The sequence below is a fragment of the Canis lupus genome, chromosome 28, assembly GCF_003254725.2.
Source record: "Canis lupus dingo isolate Sandy chromosome 28, ASM325472v2, whole genome shotgun sequence".
Lineage (NCBI taxonomy): Eukaryota > Metazoa > Chordata > Mammalia > Carnivora > Canidae > Canis > Canis lupus.
Window position 1 is genome coordinate 16,427,153 of NC_064270.1, and position 14,741 is coordinate 16,441,893.

At 35.6% G+C, this 14,741-nt stretch overlaps 1 protein-coding gene across 3 annotated transcripts in view; it reads left to right on the top strand.

The window, feature by feature from the left end:
* SLK (STE20 like kinase) overlaps positions 1 to 14,741 on the top strand; it is a 63,923-nt gene that overhangs the window by 15,538 nt on the left and 33,644 nt on the right. For all 3 annotated transcript variants that reach the window (XM_025467114.3, XM_025467113.3, XM_025467115.3), the window contains 3 exons: positions 8,553 to 8,717; positions 10,418 to 10,466; positions 10,789 to 10,938. In XM_025467114.3, coding sequence (XP_025322899.1) covers positions 8,553 to 8,717; positions 10,418 to 10,466; positions 10,789 to 10,938 — 364 coding nt within the window. The remainder of the gene's footprint in view (positions 1 to 8,552; positions 8,718 to 10,417; positions 10,467 to 10,788; positions 10,939 to 14,741) is intronic.

Genomic DNA, 14,741 nt, shown 5'->3' on the forward strand with positions numbered 1-14,741 from the left:
CTTATTATATCCATAGTACATCACTAATATACTCTGTATTTATTTGCTTATTGACTACCCTTTCCCCACAATTTTAAGTGCCGTGAGGGCAGAGAGATTTTGTATATTCTTTACACTGTCAGCATCTGGAACAGTGTCTGATATGTAGAAGGCATTCAATAAGTATTGAAAGAATGAATTGATTTTAGCAGATGAACTCTTGAGCACACTTTAATAGATTTTTATACTGCATTTTTTTATACTGCATTTCTTTCCTACAACAGATTTTTGTGGAGTGTCTGGTTTGTATTTGTGTTTGTGTTTCTACAGCTCTGATCAGTGTCTTGTATGCAGGTGATGTTCATGAAAGGTGATTTGGATTGGTTTAGTTTTTATTTTTTGTTACGGTTGCATGTCATTATATATTGGACATTTAGGGTCTTACCTCTTATCTTGGTGGGAGGAAAAATGCCTTTGAGCTCTCAAGCTTTAGTTACAATCACCCAAATCAGTAGAATCAATGTCCATAATTATTGAAGTGATTAAATTCTTCTCTTTTTTATTGTCGCTTAGATTCTTTTTGTATTTTCCTTTTATTATTTTTTTTGCCTTCCCCTTTTGATTGACGAACACCTTTGTGGTACTGAAGAAGTCATCTGTATTTCCTTTGCTGGTGTTTCAATTTTCAGCTGATAATTTTGTTAAAATGTTTCTTAGTATGGGAGTATTAAATAGTCTTAGAAAATGTAGGAACGTAGGAAGAAAATAAATGAAGATTTAAAAATTACTTATGTTCTTACCACCCAGGAAATAAACCACTGTTAAAACAAGAGTTATATAAGAGGGTATAGTTTTTACCCTACTTCTTTTAGAACATGAAACCAGTGCAGGAAACTCAAGTAAGTTACATTTCTCTGCAGTCACTTGTCTCTTTATGGAATGTGCCCAAGCTCTGTTCATGATTCGTGAAAATGAAGACATTGCTTTTTAGGTGATCATGACTGATCTTTGAAAACTTTTTATCAATAGAAGTTCTATCTTCTTTAAATTAATATCTAGATACTCATTATTCCATTATTGTTTTTATTGTTTGGTTATTTTATTAAATCTTTATGTGAAGAATTTTCTTAGTTTTAGGTAGTAGGTAGATGAAACTGTTTCTTTTTAACATTTTATATTTGTTCAAAGTATAGTTTCACACATTTACCAATATTTTTTTCAGTTTTGATTTTCAGAGTATTTTCAAGCAATAATATAAGAAGCACTGTATTTTCTAATGTGACTTTTATTTATTACTTACAATAAACTAAATGGTACCATTGTTGGTTTAATCATTATATCCAGAGGAATGGAATAATGGAGTTTGTCACTATAAAGTTCTTTAGAGATTATTTAGTGTTAATTATTTTTTCCCCTTTATGTCATTTCATTAACAAGACACATCTTAAAATCTCCAAGGACATTAGTAGAAGCATGTAGAAGCAAGATGACTTTCAACCCCACTTGGTCTCCTACCAGGGCTCATACTTTATAGTGTTCCTCTTCAAGGATAGTTCCTCTGGTCTTTTTCCTCCCAAAGTGTTACATTAAAACATTGTGAGAGAATAACTTATCTTTCACTGGCTTACTTCCTCTGACTCAGGGGAGGGAGAGTTCTAATTATTGTTGGCTCAACTGTAGTCTCTTTTTTTTTTTTTTTTGAGAGACAAACTTGATACCATGTTTCTCTAATTATGACAGATTTTTTTACTTTTTAACATCTCTGAAATTGGGATATCTTTTATCCATAGATGCCTTAGTATTGTTGTTGACCAAGTGGTAATTGTGATGTATCTGTCCTTGCCTGTGTTTTGTGAACCTAGTTGTATCCCTAGTGACCTATTATTGCAGCCCCTTAATGTCTCAATAAACTATTTCAGTACCTTTTGAAAAAAGATGTGAGTTCTGGTTGCTATCTAAAAATCTTTTAGCACCTTGGTTAAGATCAAGAAAGTATCAGCATTCTAATGGCAAAATGAGTCTGTGGTTTCAAAGAAAGTTTTGGTAACAGTAATAGAGAAACACTCTTTTAAGAAATGCTGCATCACTAAAGCTTTTAATGGCCAGAGAATGATATCCTGTGGAAAAACACAGACATTAGGTAACTGACTGAAAAAGTGATTCAGAAGAGTCAGGCTTAAATATGAAGTATTTAACTTATTCACAAGAATAGATGTACAGTAACAATCTTTGTCTAAATGTGTCCAAAAGAGCTCTTTAAAAAGATGTAACATAAGAATTCAAACTGATAAAATCTTGTACTTTATTTGGCAGTTTTTCTTCCTTAGTGGAACATAAAACAGTGGTGCATCTTAAGAGGTATCTTAGATTTAACAAAATGTGGTAGATTAGAATATTCTTCTGGAGTTGTAGCAATGACCAGTATAAAGTTATCTTTTTATCTGAAACATATTCTCTGAATCTTAAACATTAGGGTTACTTAATTACTTAACCAGTAATTAATATTGCATTCTAATTCTACTTTTTCTTAAGGAAGTAGAACATAACATAGTCTACTTAGGACAGTTCCTGTATACAGACTGGTACTTGCTTTGTTTATTCTTTTCATCATCATCTCATATATTGATACTTTTTAGTACTTTACTACTTCTATAAAAATAATTTCAGGGGATCCCTGGGTGGCTCAGCGGTTTGGCGCCTTCCTTGGCCCAGGGTGCGATCCTGGAGTCCCTGGATCGAGTCTCGCTTCGGGCTCCCAGCATGGAGCCTACTTCTCCCTGTGTCTCTGCCTCTCTCTCTCTCTGTCTGTCATAATTAATAAATACATAAACAAATAAATAAATAAATCTTAAAAAAAATTTCATTAAGAAATTCAAACAACATGAAAAGTAAAGAAAAAATCAAAAGTACCTGAAACTCCACTATTCTCACTGATGATGCCTTTCCAGATACTTCTCCTACACCTATTCATATGTGAAAATGGATGTGTGGTTTTTGTAAAATTACATACCTCTCACGTTTAGTAAGTTACTTTTTACTCCATTCAGTGTTGTGTTACAGTCACTGTTCCATCTTTTTTTTTTTTAATTATTTATTTATTTATTCATGAGAGACACTGAGAGAGAGAGAGGCAGAGACACAGGCAGAGGGAGAAGCAGGCTCCATGCAGAAAGCCGGATGTGGGACTCAATCCTGGGACTCCGAGATCACGCCCTGAGCCAAAGGCAGACACGCTCAACTGCTGAGCCACCCAGGTGTCCTGCCACTGTTCCATCTTAAATATTAACTGATTAGTTATTGATTTTAATGGCTGCATAATTTTCCATTGTAGAACTGTGCTGAATTATTTAAGCAGATTCTTGTTAATGGACATTTAGGTTCATTCAGTTTTCCTTATTATAAATAGTGCTTTGATGAATATTTCTGGGTATCCATGTTTTTTATTTTGTAGAATTATATCATGATAAATTCTTTTTTAAAAATATTTTTTTAGGGATCCCTGGGTGGCGCAGCGGTTTAGCGCCTGCCTTTGGCCCAGGGCGCGATCCTGGAGACCCGGGATCGAATCCCACGTTGGGCTCCCGGTGCATGGAGCCTGCTTCTCCCTCTGCCTGCGTCTCTGCCTTTCTCTCTCTCTCTGTGTGACTATCATAAATAAATAAAAATTTAAAAAAATATATAATTTTTATTTTATAGAGAGAGAGCACATGAACAGGGGGAGAGGCAGAGGGAGAGGGAAAATCTCAAGCAGACTCTGCACTGTGCATGGAGGCAATGCAGGGCTTAAACCTCACAACCCTGAGATCACGACCTGAGCCAAAACCAAGAGTTGGAGATTTAACTGACTACACCACCCAGAAGCTCCTCATGATAAATTCTTAAAAGTGGGATTTGGACATTAATTAGTTTATTGGAACTTCTATTACTAGCTTTTAAAAGTTTGGTATTTTTTCTTTTTTTAAAGGTATTAGTGCAGTTTTGCTGAAGTGATGATAATGTATGATATTGAAATATTGAAATGTCTTTAAAAAACCTAATTAATGGGGCCCCTGGGTGAATCAGTTGGTTAAGCATCTTCTTTCAGCTCAGGTTGGGATCAAGCCCCACATCAGGCTCCCTGCTCTGCAAAGAGTCTGCTTCTCTGTCTCTTGCACCCAGTCCTGCCTCCCCACCTTATTGCCCTTTGTCAAATAAATAAATAAAATCTTAAAAAGGACCTAATTAGTATTTTAAGATCTGATTCTTAACTTTTTAACAAATGGTCTTGACTCTTAACAGTGTATTTGGAAGTCTTTCATTTGTAATAAATGGAAGTGAGAAGTTATTCAACCAAAGAAAGAGAATGAAAAGTTAAAGTACTAAGTGCAAAGAAAAATAACTGATAGAAGTATGGGAAAACTGGAAGGGTAATGATTCAGATAAAGGGCTTTGGAGGTGCACCTAGGTGGCTCAGTGGCTGAGTGTCTGCCTTTGGCTCAGGTGGTGATCCTAGAGTCCTGGGATTAAGTTCAGGATCAGGCTCCCAGTAGGGAGCCTGCTTCTCCCTCTGCCTAGTCTTTGTCTCTCTCTCTGTCTCTCATGAATAAAGAAATAAATAAATCTTAAAAAAAAAAAAAAAGAAAGAGCTTTGGAAACAAACCTGGGTTTGATTCCTTATTCTGTCTCTTACTACATGACCTTGGGGAAGCTTTTTAACCTCTCTAAATTTGTATATCCTCTTTTAAGGATAATAATATACAGCTGTTGTGAGAATTAAATAATTATACCTAACATTACTGAATCTTATTGTCTATGGCAAGCATTTTATTAAATATTTATATGTATTTTTTTAACTTGGCTAATATTTATTATCTTAATTCTTACAAACTTGTGAGATGTTAATATATTTTAGTGATGAGGAAACTAAAAGATTTTTAGTTTTAGGCAACACAGTTAATAAGTAGTAGAACCAGAATTTTTTTTTTTTGGCTTTCTTTTTTTTAATTTTTATTGGAGTTCAATTTGCCAACATATAGCATAACACCCAGCGCTCTTCCCATCAAGTGCCCCCCTCAGTGCCCGTCACCCAGTCACCCCCACCCCCTGCCCACCTCCCTTTCCACCACCCCTTGTTTGTTTCCCAGAGTTAGGAGTCTCTCACGTTCTGTCTCCCTTTCTGATATTTCCCACTCATTTTTTTCTCCTTTCCCCTTTATTCCTTTTCACTATTTTTTATATTCCCCAAATGAATGAGACCATATAATGTTTGTCCTTCTCCGATTGACTTATTTCACTCAGCATAATACCCTCCAGTTCCATCCACGTCAAAGCAAATGGTGGGTATTTGTCTTTTCTAATGGCTGAGTAATATTCCATTGTATACATAAACCACATCTTTATCCATTCATCTTTCGATGGACACGGAGGCTCCTTCCACAGTTTGGCTATTGTGGACATAGCTGTTGTAAACATCAGGGTGCAGGTGGCCCAGCATTTCACTGCATCTGTATCTTTGGGGTAAATCCCCAGCAGTACATTTGGAGTCCTAGGGCAAATCTATTTTTAACTCTTTGAGGAACCTCCACACAGTTTTCCAGAGTGGCTGCACCAGTTCACATTCCCACCAACAGTGCAGGAGGGTTCCCCTCTCTCCGCATCCTCTCCAACATTTGTTGTTTCCTGCCTTGTTAATTTTCCCCATTCTCACTGATGTGAGGTGGTATCTCCCTGTGGTTTTTTTTTTTTTTTTTTTTTTTTTAATTTTTTTTTCTTTATTTATGATAGTCACACAGAGAGAGAGAGAGAGAGAGAGAGAGAGAGAGGCAGAGACACAGGCAGAGGGAGAAGCAGGCTCCATGCACCGGTAGCCCAACGTGGGATTCGATCCTGGGTCTCCAGGATCGCGCCCTGGGCCAAAGGCAGGCGCCAAACCACTGCGCCACCCAGGGATCCCTCCCTGTGGTTTTGATGTGTATTTCTCTGATGGCCAGTGATACAGAGCATTTTCTCATGTGCTTGTTGGCCATGTCTATGTCTTCCTCTGTGAGATTTCTGTTCATGTCTTTTGCCCATTTCATGATTGGATTGTTTGTTTCTTTGGTGTTGAGTTTAATAAGTTCTTTATAGATCTTGGATACTAGCCCTTTATCTGATACGTCATTTGCAAATATCTTCTCCCATTCTGTAGGTTGTCTTTTAGTTTTGTTGACTGTATCCTTTGCTGTGCAAAAGCTTCTTATCTTGATGAAGTCCCAGTAGTTCATTTTTGCTTTTGTTTCTCTTGCCTTCATGGATGTATCTTGCAGGAAGTTACTGTGGCCAAGTTCAAAAAGGGTGTTGTCTGTGTTCTCCTCTATGATTTTGATGGAATCTTGTCTCACATTTAGATCTTTCATCCATTTTGAGTTTCTTTGTGTATGGTGTAAGATAACGGTCCAGTTTCATTCTTCTGCATGTAGATGTCCAATTTTCCCAGCACCATTTATTGAAGAGACTCTCTTTTTTTTCCAGTGGACAATCTTTCCTCCTTTGTCGAATATTAGTTGACCATAAAGTTCAGGGTCCACTTCTGGATTCTCTATTCTGTTCCATTGATCTATGTGTCTGTTTTAGTGCCAGTACCACACTGGTAGAACCAGAATTTGAACCTGAACAGTCTGACCCAGTAGAGCCTGCAATTTGAAATACTGTTCTATGTGCATATAAAGCTCTTAGCACAGTGTGTAGCATTAGTTAATATATATGTTTAGGCTATCTTTTAAAAACAAGTATGTCAAAAGAATGAGAAAAGAAGCCACTGACTGGGAGAAAATATTTGCTAAAACATATCTGATAAAGGACTGTTACTCAAAATACATGAAGAACTCGTAAAACTCAGCAGTTGGAAAATCAGTTTCATTAAAAAATGAGCCAAATATCTAAACAGACACTTCACCAGAGAAGATATACATACACGTGGCCAGTAAGCATATGAAAAGATGCTTGACATCATATGCTATTTGAAAATTGCAAATTAAAAAGGGAGATACCACTATACACCTATTAAAATGACAAAAAATTCATAGTGACAACACCAGTTGCAGGTGAGGATGTGAATGTCTTTAAAAAACCTAATTAATAGGGCCCCTGGGTGAATTCATTTCATTCATTGCTGGTGGGAATGCAAAATGGGGCAGCCAGTTTGGAAGACAGTTTTAGTTTGTTACAAAACTAAACATACTCTTACCATATGATCTAGGAATTGTGTTCCTGGGTGTTTACCCAGAAAAGTTGAAAACTTACATCCACACAAAAACCTGCACGTGGTATAGCAGCTTTATTCATAATTGCTAAAACTTGGAAATAACCAAGATGCCTTCATTAGATGAATAGATAAACTTAGCACATCTATATGTAATGGAGTATTCACTCCTAAAAAGAAATGAACTGGGATCCCTGGGTGGCGCAGCGGTTTGGCGCCTGCCTTTGGCCCAGGGCGCGATCCTGGAGACCCCGGATCGAATCCCACGTCAGGCTCCCGGTGCATGGAGCCTGCTTCTCCCTCTGCCTATGTCTCTGCCTCTCTCTCTCTCTCTATGTGACTATCATAAATAAATAAAAAAAAAAAAAAAAAAAAAAAGAAATGAACTATCAAACTGTGATAAGACAAGGAGGAAGCTTAAATGCATGTTACTAAGTGAACATAGCCAATCTGGAAAGGCTGCATACTCTGATTCCAATTATGTGACATTCTTGAAAAGCTGAATTATGGCTACAGTTAACAAGATCAGTGGTTGCTAAAGGTTAGGAAAAAAGGAGGGATGAATAGGCTGAACATAGAGAATATTTAGGGCAGTGAAACTATTCTGTATGATATAATGGTAGATAATGTCATACATTTGTGAAAACCCATAGAGTAAACTCCAAGAGTGAACCGTAATGAAGACTGTAGTCCTTTGGGATGATGTGTCATTGTAGGTTCAATAGTTTTAACAAATGTACTACTACTCTGCAGAATGTTGATGGTGGGAAAGGCTGTGCTTGTGTAGGGACTGGGACTATGGGAGAACACTGTACTTTCTGCTCAACTTTGTTGTGAACCTAAAACTAGTCTAAAAAAATGAAGTTTATTTTAATTTTTATTTATTATTTATTTATTTATTTATTTATTTATTTATGATAGTTACAGAGAGAGAGAGAGGCAGAGACATAGGCAGAGGGAGAAGCAGGCTCCATGCACTGGGAGCCCGACGTGGGATTCGATCCCGGGTCTCCAGGATCGCGCCCTGGGCCAAAGGCAGGCGCCAAACCGCTGCGCCACCCAGGGATCCCTGAAGTTTATTTTAAAAAATAGAAAATAGGAGCACCTGGGTGGCTCAGTGGTTGAGTGTCTGTCTTTGGCTCAGGTCATAATCCCAGGGCCCTGCGATTGAGTCCTGCAGCAGGCTCCACAGGGAGTCTGCTTCTCCCTCTACCTGTGTCTCTGCCTTTCTCTCTCTGTCTTCATTAATAAATAAATAAAATCTTTAAAAATAAATAAAATTAAAAATAGAAAATAAAATTAAAAAAATCAAGTACGCATTGTAATGTGACACTTGTGATGCTTTCATTTTTAGGCCCAGAATAAAGAGACCAATGTTTTAGCTGCTGCAAAGGTGATTGACACGAAATCTGAAGAAGAACTTGAAGATTACATGGTTGAGATTGATATATTAGCATCTTGTGATCACCCAAATATAGTCAAACTTCTGGATGCCTTCTATTATGAGAACAATCTTTGGGTAACTATTTTCTATTGATCTATAAGAGTTAAAATGAATTAATTGTCCAACAGAGGTTTATAAGTTGTGAAAGCCCTATTACCTCTTCTATTTAATTACTTATGTTACTTGAATGGGATTTGATCTAATAAGAGGTTCATTACCAATGTAGTTATCCTTAGTTTCAGCAGATGTTCAGATATATATTTCAAATTGTACAGTATTTTATTATTGACGTTGGACCCAAATGGAAAAACTTAGATAAAAATATTGAATTTCCTAAACTATGAAATTAAATGGTCTTTCATGTTTGTAATTTAAATTTAGCATTTATTTAAAATTTTTTGGAAATCTCTTTTGTTTTCTTAGAAATTGTTTATAATTTCTTACCCTAAACTTTTTGTAAATCATGTAATTATAGAATGTTTACTAGAAATTTTAAATATCTTCTATTTTATCAGACTCACCTTTGGTGCATGATGTAGTAGCTAAGGCCAAATGTATAAATTCTGTTTATTTTTAGAAAATATTAGGCACAAATACACATAGAAATAAAATCATATTTATTATAATAACTGGTCAGTCATTTGCTCTGTACTAATTTAATCATGAGGCCTTTCTGAAATGAGAATTTTCTCCTTGAGGGAAAGTGTTACGAGGGAAATGTTAGGAGAGAAGAGTAGGTAGTAGAAGTAATTCCTGATTGGAAATCGAAAGCTCTGTATTTTTTGATCCTGGTGCTGGTAGGTAGAAGCTTAAATAAGTCAGTTAACCTTTAAGTCTGTTTACTCATCTATCTATAAGATGAGTGATCTACCTTCCAAATTATTTTTCAAATGATAAAATGAATTTGAAAACAATTTGTAATTGGCAGGCCTCTGTAAAAAATAAGAGTGTTATACAAAGAGGTTAAAGCAGGAAGCTATACAGTTTGACAAGACAAATAATTTAAAAAAATTATCTGTAGTTACAAGTGTGGTGTCCTCTAATATAGTTTAGGGCTCTAGGAGAATGTTCCCAAAGATTATAATGAAAGTGAACTCCTAGACAGTAAAGATCTTTACTTGAGATTGTTGCAAAATAAAAAGTTGGACATCTGTGAGGGACAAGCTAGTGGGAGATGTAGCTTTTAATTATCTATAATTAATACTTCAAGGAATTATATGTGTAAAATTACATCTATGATGGGGTAAAAAGGAAAGGTACATGGTGGTGTGTACCAGGGAGATCCAGGAAGGCATCCATCAAGATGTGATAATTGACCTAGGATTTGAAGCTTTTGAATATATGTGTGTTTTAACTAAAAGAAGTCTCTTAAGTATTTTTGGGATTTATTCCTAGTAGTAAAGTTGAAAAATAGATTGGATCACTTAAATCATAGTAGCTACATTAAAAATGAGTGTAATAAAATCATTTGGTGATGGTGAAATGGATATATAATACTGTTCTCAGTAAAAATTGTGTATCTAGTAATTTTAGAGAAGCAGGTACACTAAAAATGGTGATTAAAAAATGCCCATATGTCTACAATGTGTTTTTTTTTTTGTGCTTTCTCCAAATGTGTATCATTAAGACTCTTAGCTCTTTTGACAAAGAGAATCTTTATGGTCAGCATAATATTGTTTCTATAACCTAGTTATTCCTTTATCTTTTTTTCCAAATTGAAGAAAAAAACAAACCCAATGTCATGTTAGACACATGCTTTTTTTGTTTCCTCGCAGATCCTCATTGAATTTTGTGCAGGTGGAGCAGTAGATGCTGTGATGCTTGGTAAACATTTTTTTGTTCTTTATGTTTTTATCTTAAATTATTATTAATCCAAGTATTTTAAACATTTATACATATGTATATCTTATTAAGTAAAGCTCAATAAATTAAGAAATCAGCTTAATTACATTCTATATTCTTAGAAAATTGTAACAAAATTCTAAAATGAAACGTTGAATGTAAAATATGAGGAAAGTAATCTTTGTAGATATTTAGTTCTAAAATAATTCACTAATTGATATTTGATAATGATGATAAAAATATACATCTTGCTGATGGGTTTTCACTGTATAACAATGAAGATTTATTTACTCTTTCCTTATAGAACTTGAGAGACCATTAACTGAGTCCCAAATACAAGTAGTTTGTAAACAGACTCTAGAGGCCTTGAACTACTTGCATGATAATAAAATCATCCACAGAGATCTAAAGGCTGGCAACATTCTTTTTACCTTAGATGGAGATATTAAGTTGGGTAAGTTTCTTCCCTTAAATAAACTTTTGAATTTGTGCTGAGATTTTCCTTAATATTGCTGTGTTAGGACTCAAATGTGTAAAGCATGGAGAATTACTCCATCTTAATTTTGTTAAATACTTACTTAGATAAATAATTCATTAAGTCCCAGAATTCCTAAGTATAGGCAACTAATATAAAGACATTTTATTTAATTAATTTATTTTTTTTTAAGGTGAAAACCAGCTCGGTTCTTTTTTTTTTTTTTAATTTTTATTTATTTATGACAGTCACAGAGAGAGAGAGAGAGAGAGAGAGGCAGAGACATAGGCAGAGGGAGAAGCAGGCTCCATGCACCGGGAGCCCGACGTGGGATTCGATCCCAGGTTTCCAGGATCGTGCCCTGGGCCAAAGACAGGTGCTAAACCACTGCACCACCCAGGGATCCCTATAAAGACATTTTAAAAAGAAAGTAAGAAAGGAAGGATTTCATTTTCAAAAAGACAAGCTTTAAAAAAACTGGTTAATTCTTTTTACCTTGAAATTTTTGTATGTAGACTTAATACTTGTTAATGTAGTACATTTAGAATATGTGATAAAACTGCTTAGTTTTATTTTCATTTCCAAAACTCATGTCTAGTGGATTTCTTTTCCCAAGTTTAGTTTTATAGTCCATTTTATAAATGTGGTATCTTGGGTAAACTAACAAAGTAGACCTGAAAAGGATGCCTAAAGTAAATATCAAGGACTAGAATTTTTAATTTTGTTTTGTACTGAGAAAATAAGTGATAACTTCATAAGAAAATAGATGTAGATTTTAGATGGAAAAGTGATTAATTTCCTATGTACACATACAAGTGGAAGATACAGTCCGTTTTAAGTATCCTTAAGAATTAAAAAGGGATCCCTGGGTGGCACAACAGTTTAGCACCTGCCTTTGGCCCAGGGTGCAATCCTGGAGACCCAGGATCGAATCCCACGTCGGGCTCCCAGTGCATGGAGCCTGCTTCTCCCTCTGCCTGTGTCTCTGCCTCTCTCTCTCTCTCTCTGTGTGACTATCATAAATAAATAAAAATTAAAAAAAAAAAGAATTAAAAAAAAAATCTGGTGACCAGGTCTAAATTTGTGTAATTTGGAAGATGCAAATGACAAAATATATTTAAAAGTCATCTTGATACCATTGATCATAGTCATTTCACTTTTTTCATGACATCTAAACAGATATAATTTGATATATTAAATTTTAACCTTTTTATTGCAAAATGAACACAGATAAAACCACACGAGTAATTGTGTAGTTTAGTAATTTTGTGGCTGTGTAACTTTACATAAAATTGTGTGGTGGTAGCTTTGTAACTACCACCCAGGTCAAGAAATAGAACTAGAGGCTCTTCCATATATCCCATCTTAATCAATGTCCCTCTCTTCTCCACAGGTAGCCTTTATTCTGACCTTTATAGTAATTGCTTCCTTGGGTTGTTTTTTTTCCTTGCATTTCTTCATCCTTTATTACCCAGTGTTCATCTCTTGACATTAGATTTTAGATTTGCCCATATTTAAAAACTGATTTTTCTTCTAAGTCTCTTAATTTATAGGATCCTCACCCCCTCTATTCTTTCTTTTCTTTACATTTTATTTATGGCATGTATATTCAGGGGGACCAAAATTGATTTTTTGGGGGCAAAAAAAAGATATTACAATGTGTAGTAATCCCCCCCCCGTCTATCATGAATAAATAAATAAAACCTTAAAAAAAAATGGGGATCCCTGGGTGGCTCAGTGGTTCAGCACCTGCCTTTGGCCCAGGGCGTGATCCTGGAGTCCTGGGATCGAGTCCCGCTTCGAGCTCCAGGCATGGAGCCTGCTTCTCCCTCTGCCTGTGTCTCTGCCTCTCTCTCTCTCTCTCTCTATGTCTATCATAAATAAATAAAAATAAATATTAAAAAAATATCATTATTTCATGAATTTAATTTTAGGGGTTTATTTTATTTTATTTTATTTTATTTTATTTTATTTTATTTATTTTATTATTTATTTTTTTATGATAGTCACACACAGAGAGAGAGAGAGAGAGGCAGAGACATAGGCAGAGGGAGAAGCAGGCTCCATGCACCGGAAGCCTGACGTGGGATTCGATCCCAGGTCTCTAGGATCGCGCCCTGAGCCAAAGGCAGGCGCCAAACCGCTGTGCCACCCAGGGATCCCAATTTTAGGGGTTTCAAATCTATTCCAATTTTTATCCTTATTAAAGCTCACATTGTACCATCTTTGGTCATTGGGAGCCTGTTTAAGTTGGTATGTTAATCCTTTTGATATGACTTTAGTAGCTTTTTATAGCTTCCTTGTTACTATGTGTTAGGTTGAAAAATTTCAGGCTTAAAAACAAAACAAAAAAAAAAGAAAAATTTCAGGCTTATTTTATATATTTCCTGCCTCCAACTTGTAATTAACCATTTCTTTGAGAAGCTCTGGTTTCTTTTAGTAGGATATGGTATTTCAAGACTATATCTGAATGTTAGAAGTGATTAACAGTTTCTGGATTGGTCATCATTCTAGGCCTTTCCAGAGGGCAGAGGTAGGCTCTTATGAGTTTCTACATATTTACTAATCAAATTCAAGATAAATTTGTTTTGTTTTAACCTAACTCTTCTATATTATATGTGTATCTCCTTCTATCCTGAGAGTCCTGGTTCTCAGGACTTTGATGATAGATTTATAATATCTCATGATTACTCATTTTAGTCCTCTTTTCTATATTTAATGCTCACCATCAGTCCTTATGTTGTTCTCTCTTTGGTCATGTTGGTTATCTGAAGTTTCTCTGGTAGATAACTCTGGTGGGGCTCTCTGAGTTCTTGTATAATGAGAACAATTCTACCCATGTCTATACTTTGAAGGTCAGTTTTGCTGGGTAGAAAATACTTGGCTTACATTTCTTTCCTTTAGTATCTGAAATATGGTACTCTGTTTTCTTCTGTTATAAAGTGTTGTTGAGGGATCCCTGGGTGGCGCAGCGGTTTAGCGCCTGCCTTTGGCCCAGGGCGCGATCCTGGAGACCCGGGATCGAATCCCACATTGGGCTCCCGGTGGGTGCATGGAGCCTGCTTCTTCCTCTGCCTATGTCTCTGCCTCTCTCTCTCTCTCTCTCTCTCTCTCTGTGTGTGACTATCATAAATTAAAAAAAAAAAAAAGTGTTGAAAAGTCTGATGATAATCTGATTTTCTTTCTCTTTCAAGTTATGTGCTCTTTTTGCCTATATGCCAAATAATTTTTTCTTTGAAGACCAATAATTTGACTAGACATTTCTCTAATATGTTCTTATAATATTCAAGCTTTTTTTTTTTCCAGGAAGGTTTTTTGGAATTATGAGTTTGATTTGTTCTGTTTCTTCGCATTTGGCTATCTTTTTTTAGGGACTTTAAAAAATTTTGTTGGCTTTTCCTGTCATCAGTATTTAAGAACTCTCTCCCAAATTCTTTTTATGTTTCTTCATTTTTAAAAAATTGTGAATATACCTAAAAGATTTACTGTTTTAACCATTTCTTCGTGTATGGTTCTGTAGCATTAAGTATATTCACATTGTGCAACCATCACCACTATCCATCTCTTGAACTTTTTTGCATCTTCCCCAGTTGATACTCTGAACCCGTTAAGCACTAACTCCCACTTCCTCCTCCCTCCCCCCCCAGCTCCTGGCAACCACCGTTCTGCTTTCTGTCTCTATGAATTTGACTATTCTAGGTACCTCATGTAAGTGGGATCATCCAATATTTGTCTTTTTGTTACTGGCTTATTTTACTTAGCATAATGTCTTCAAGGTTCAA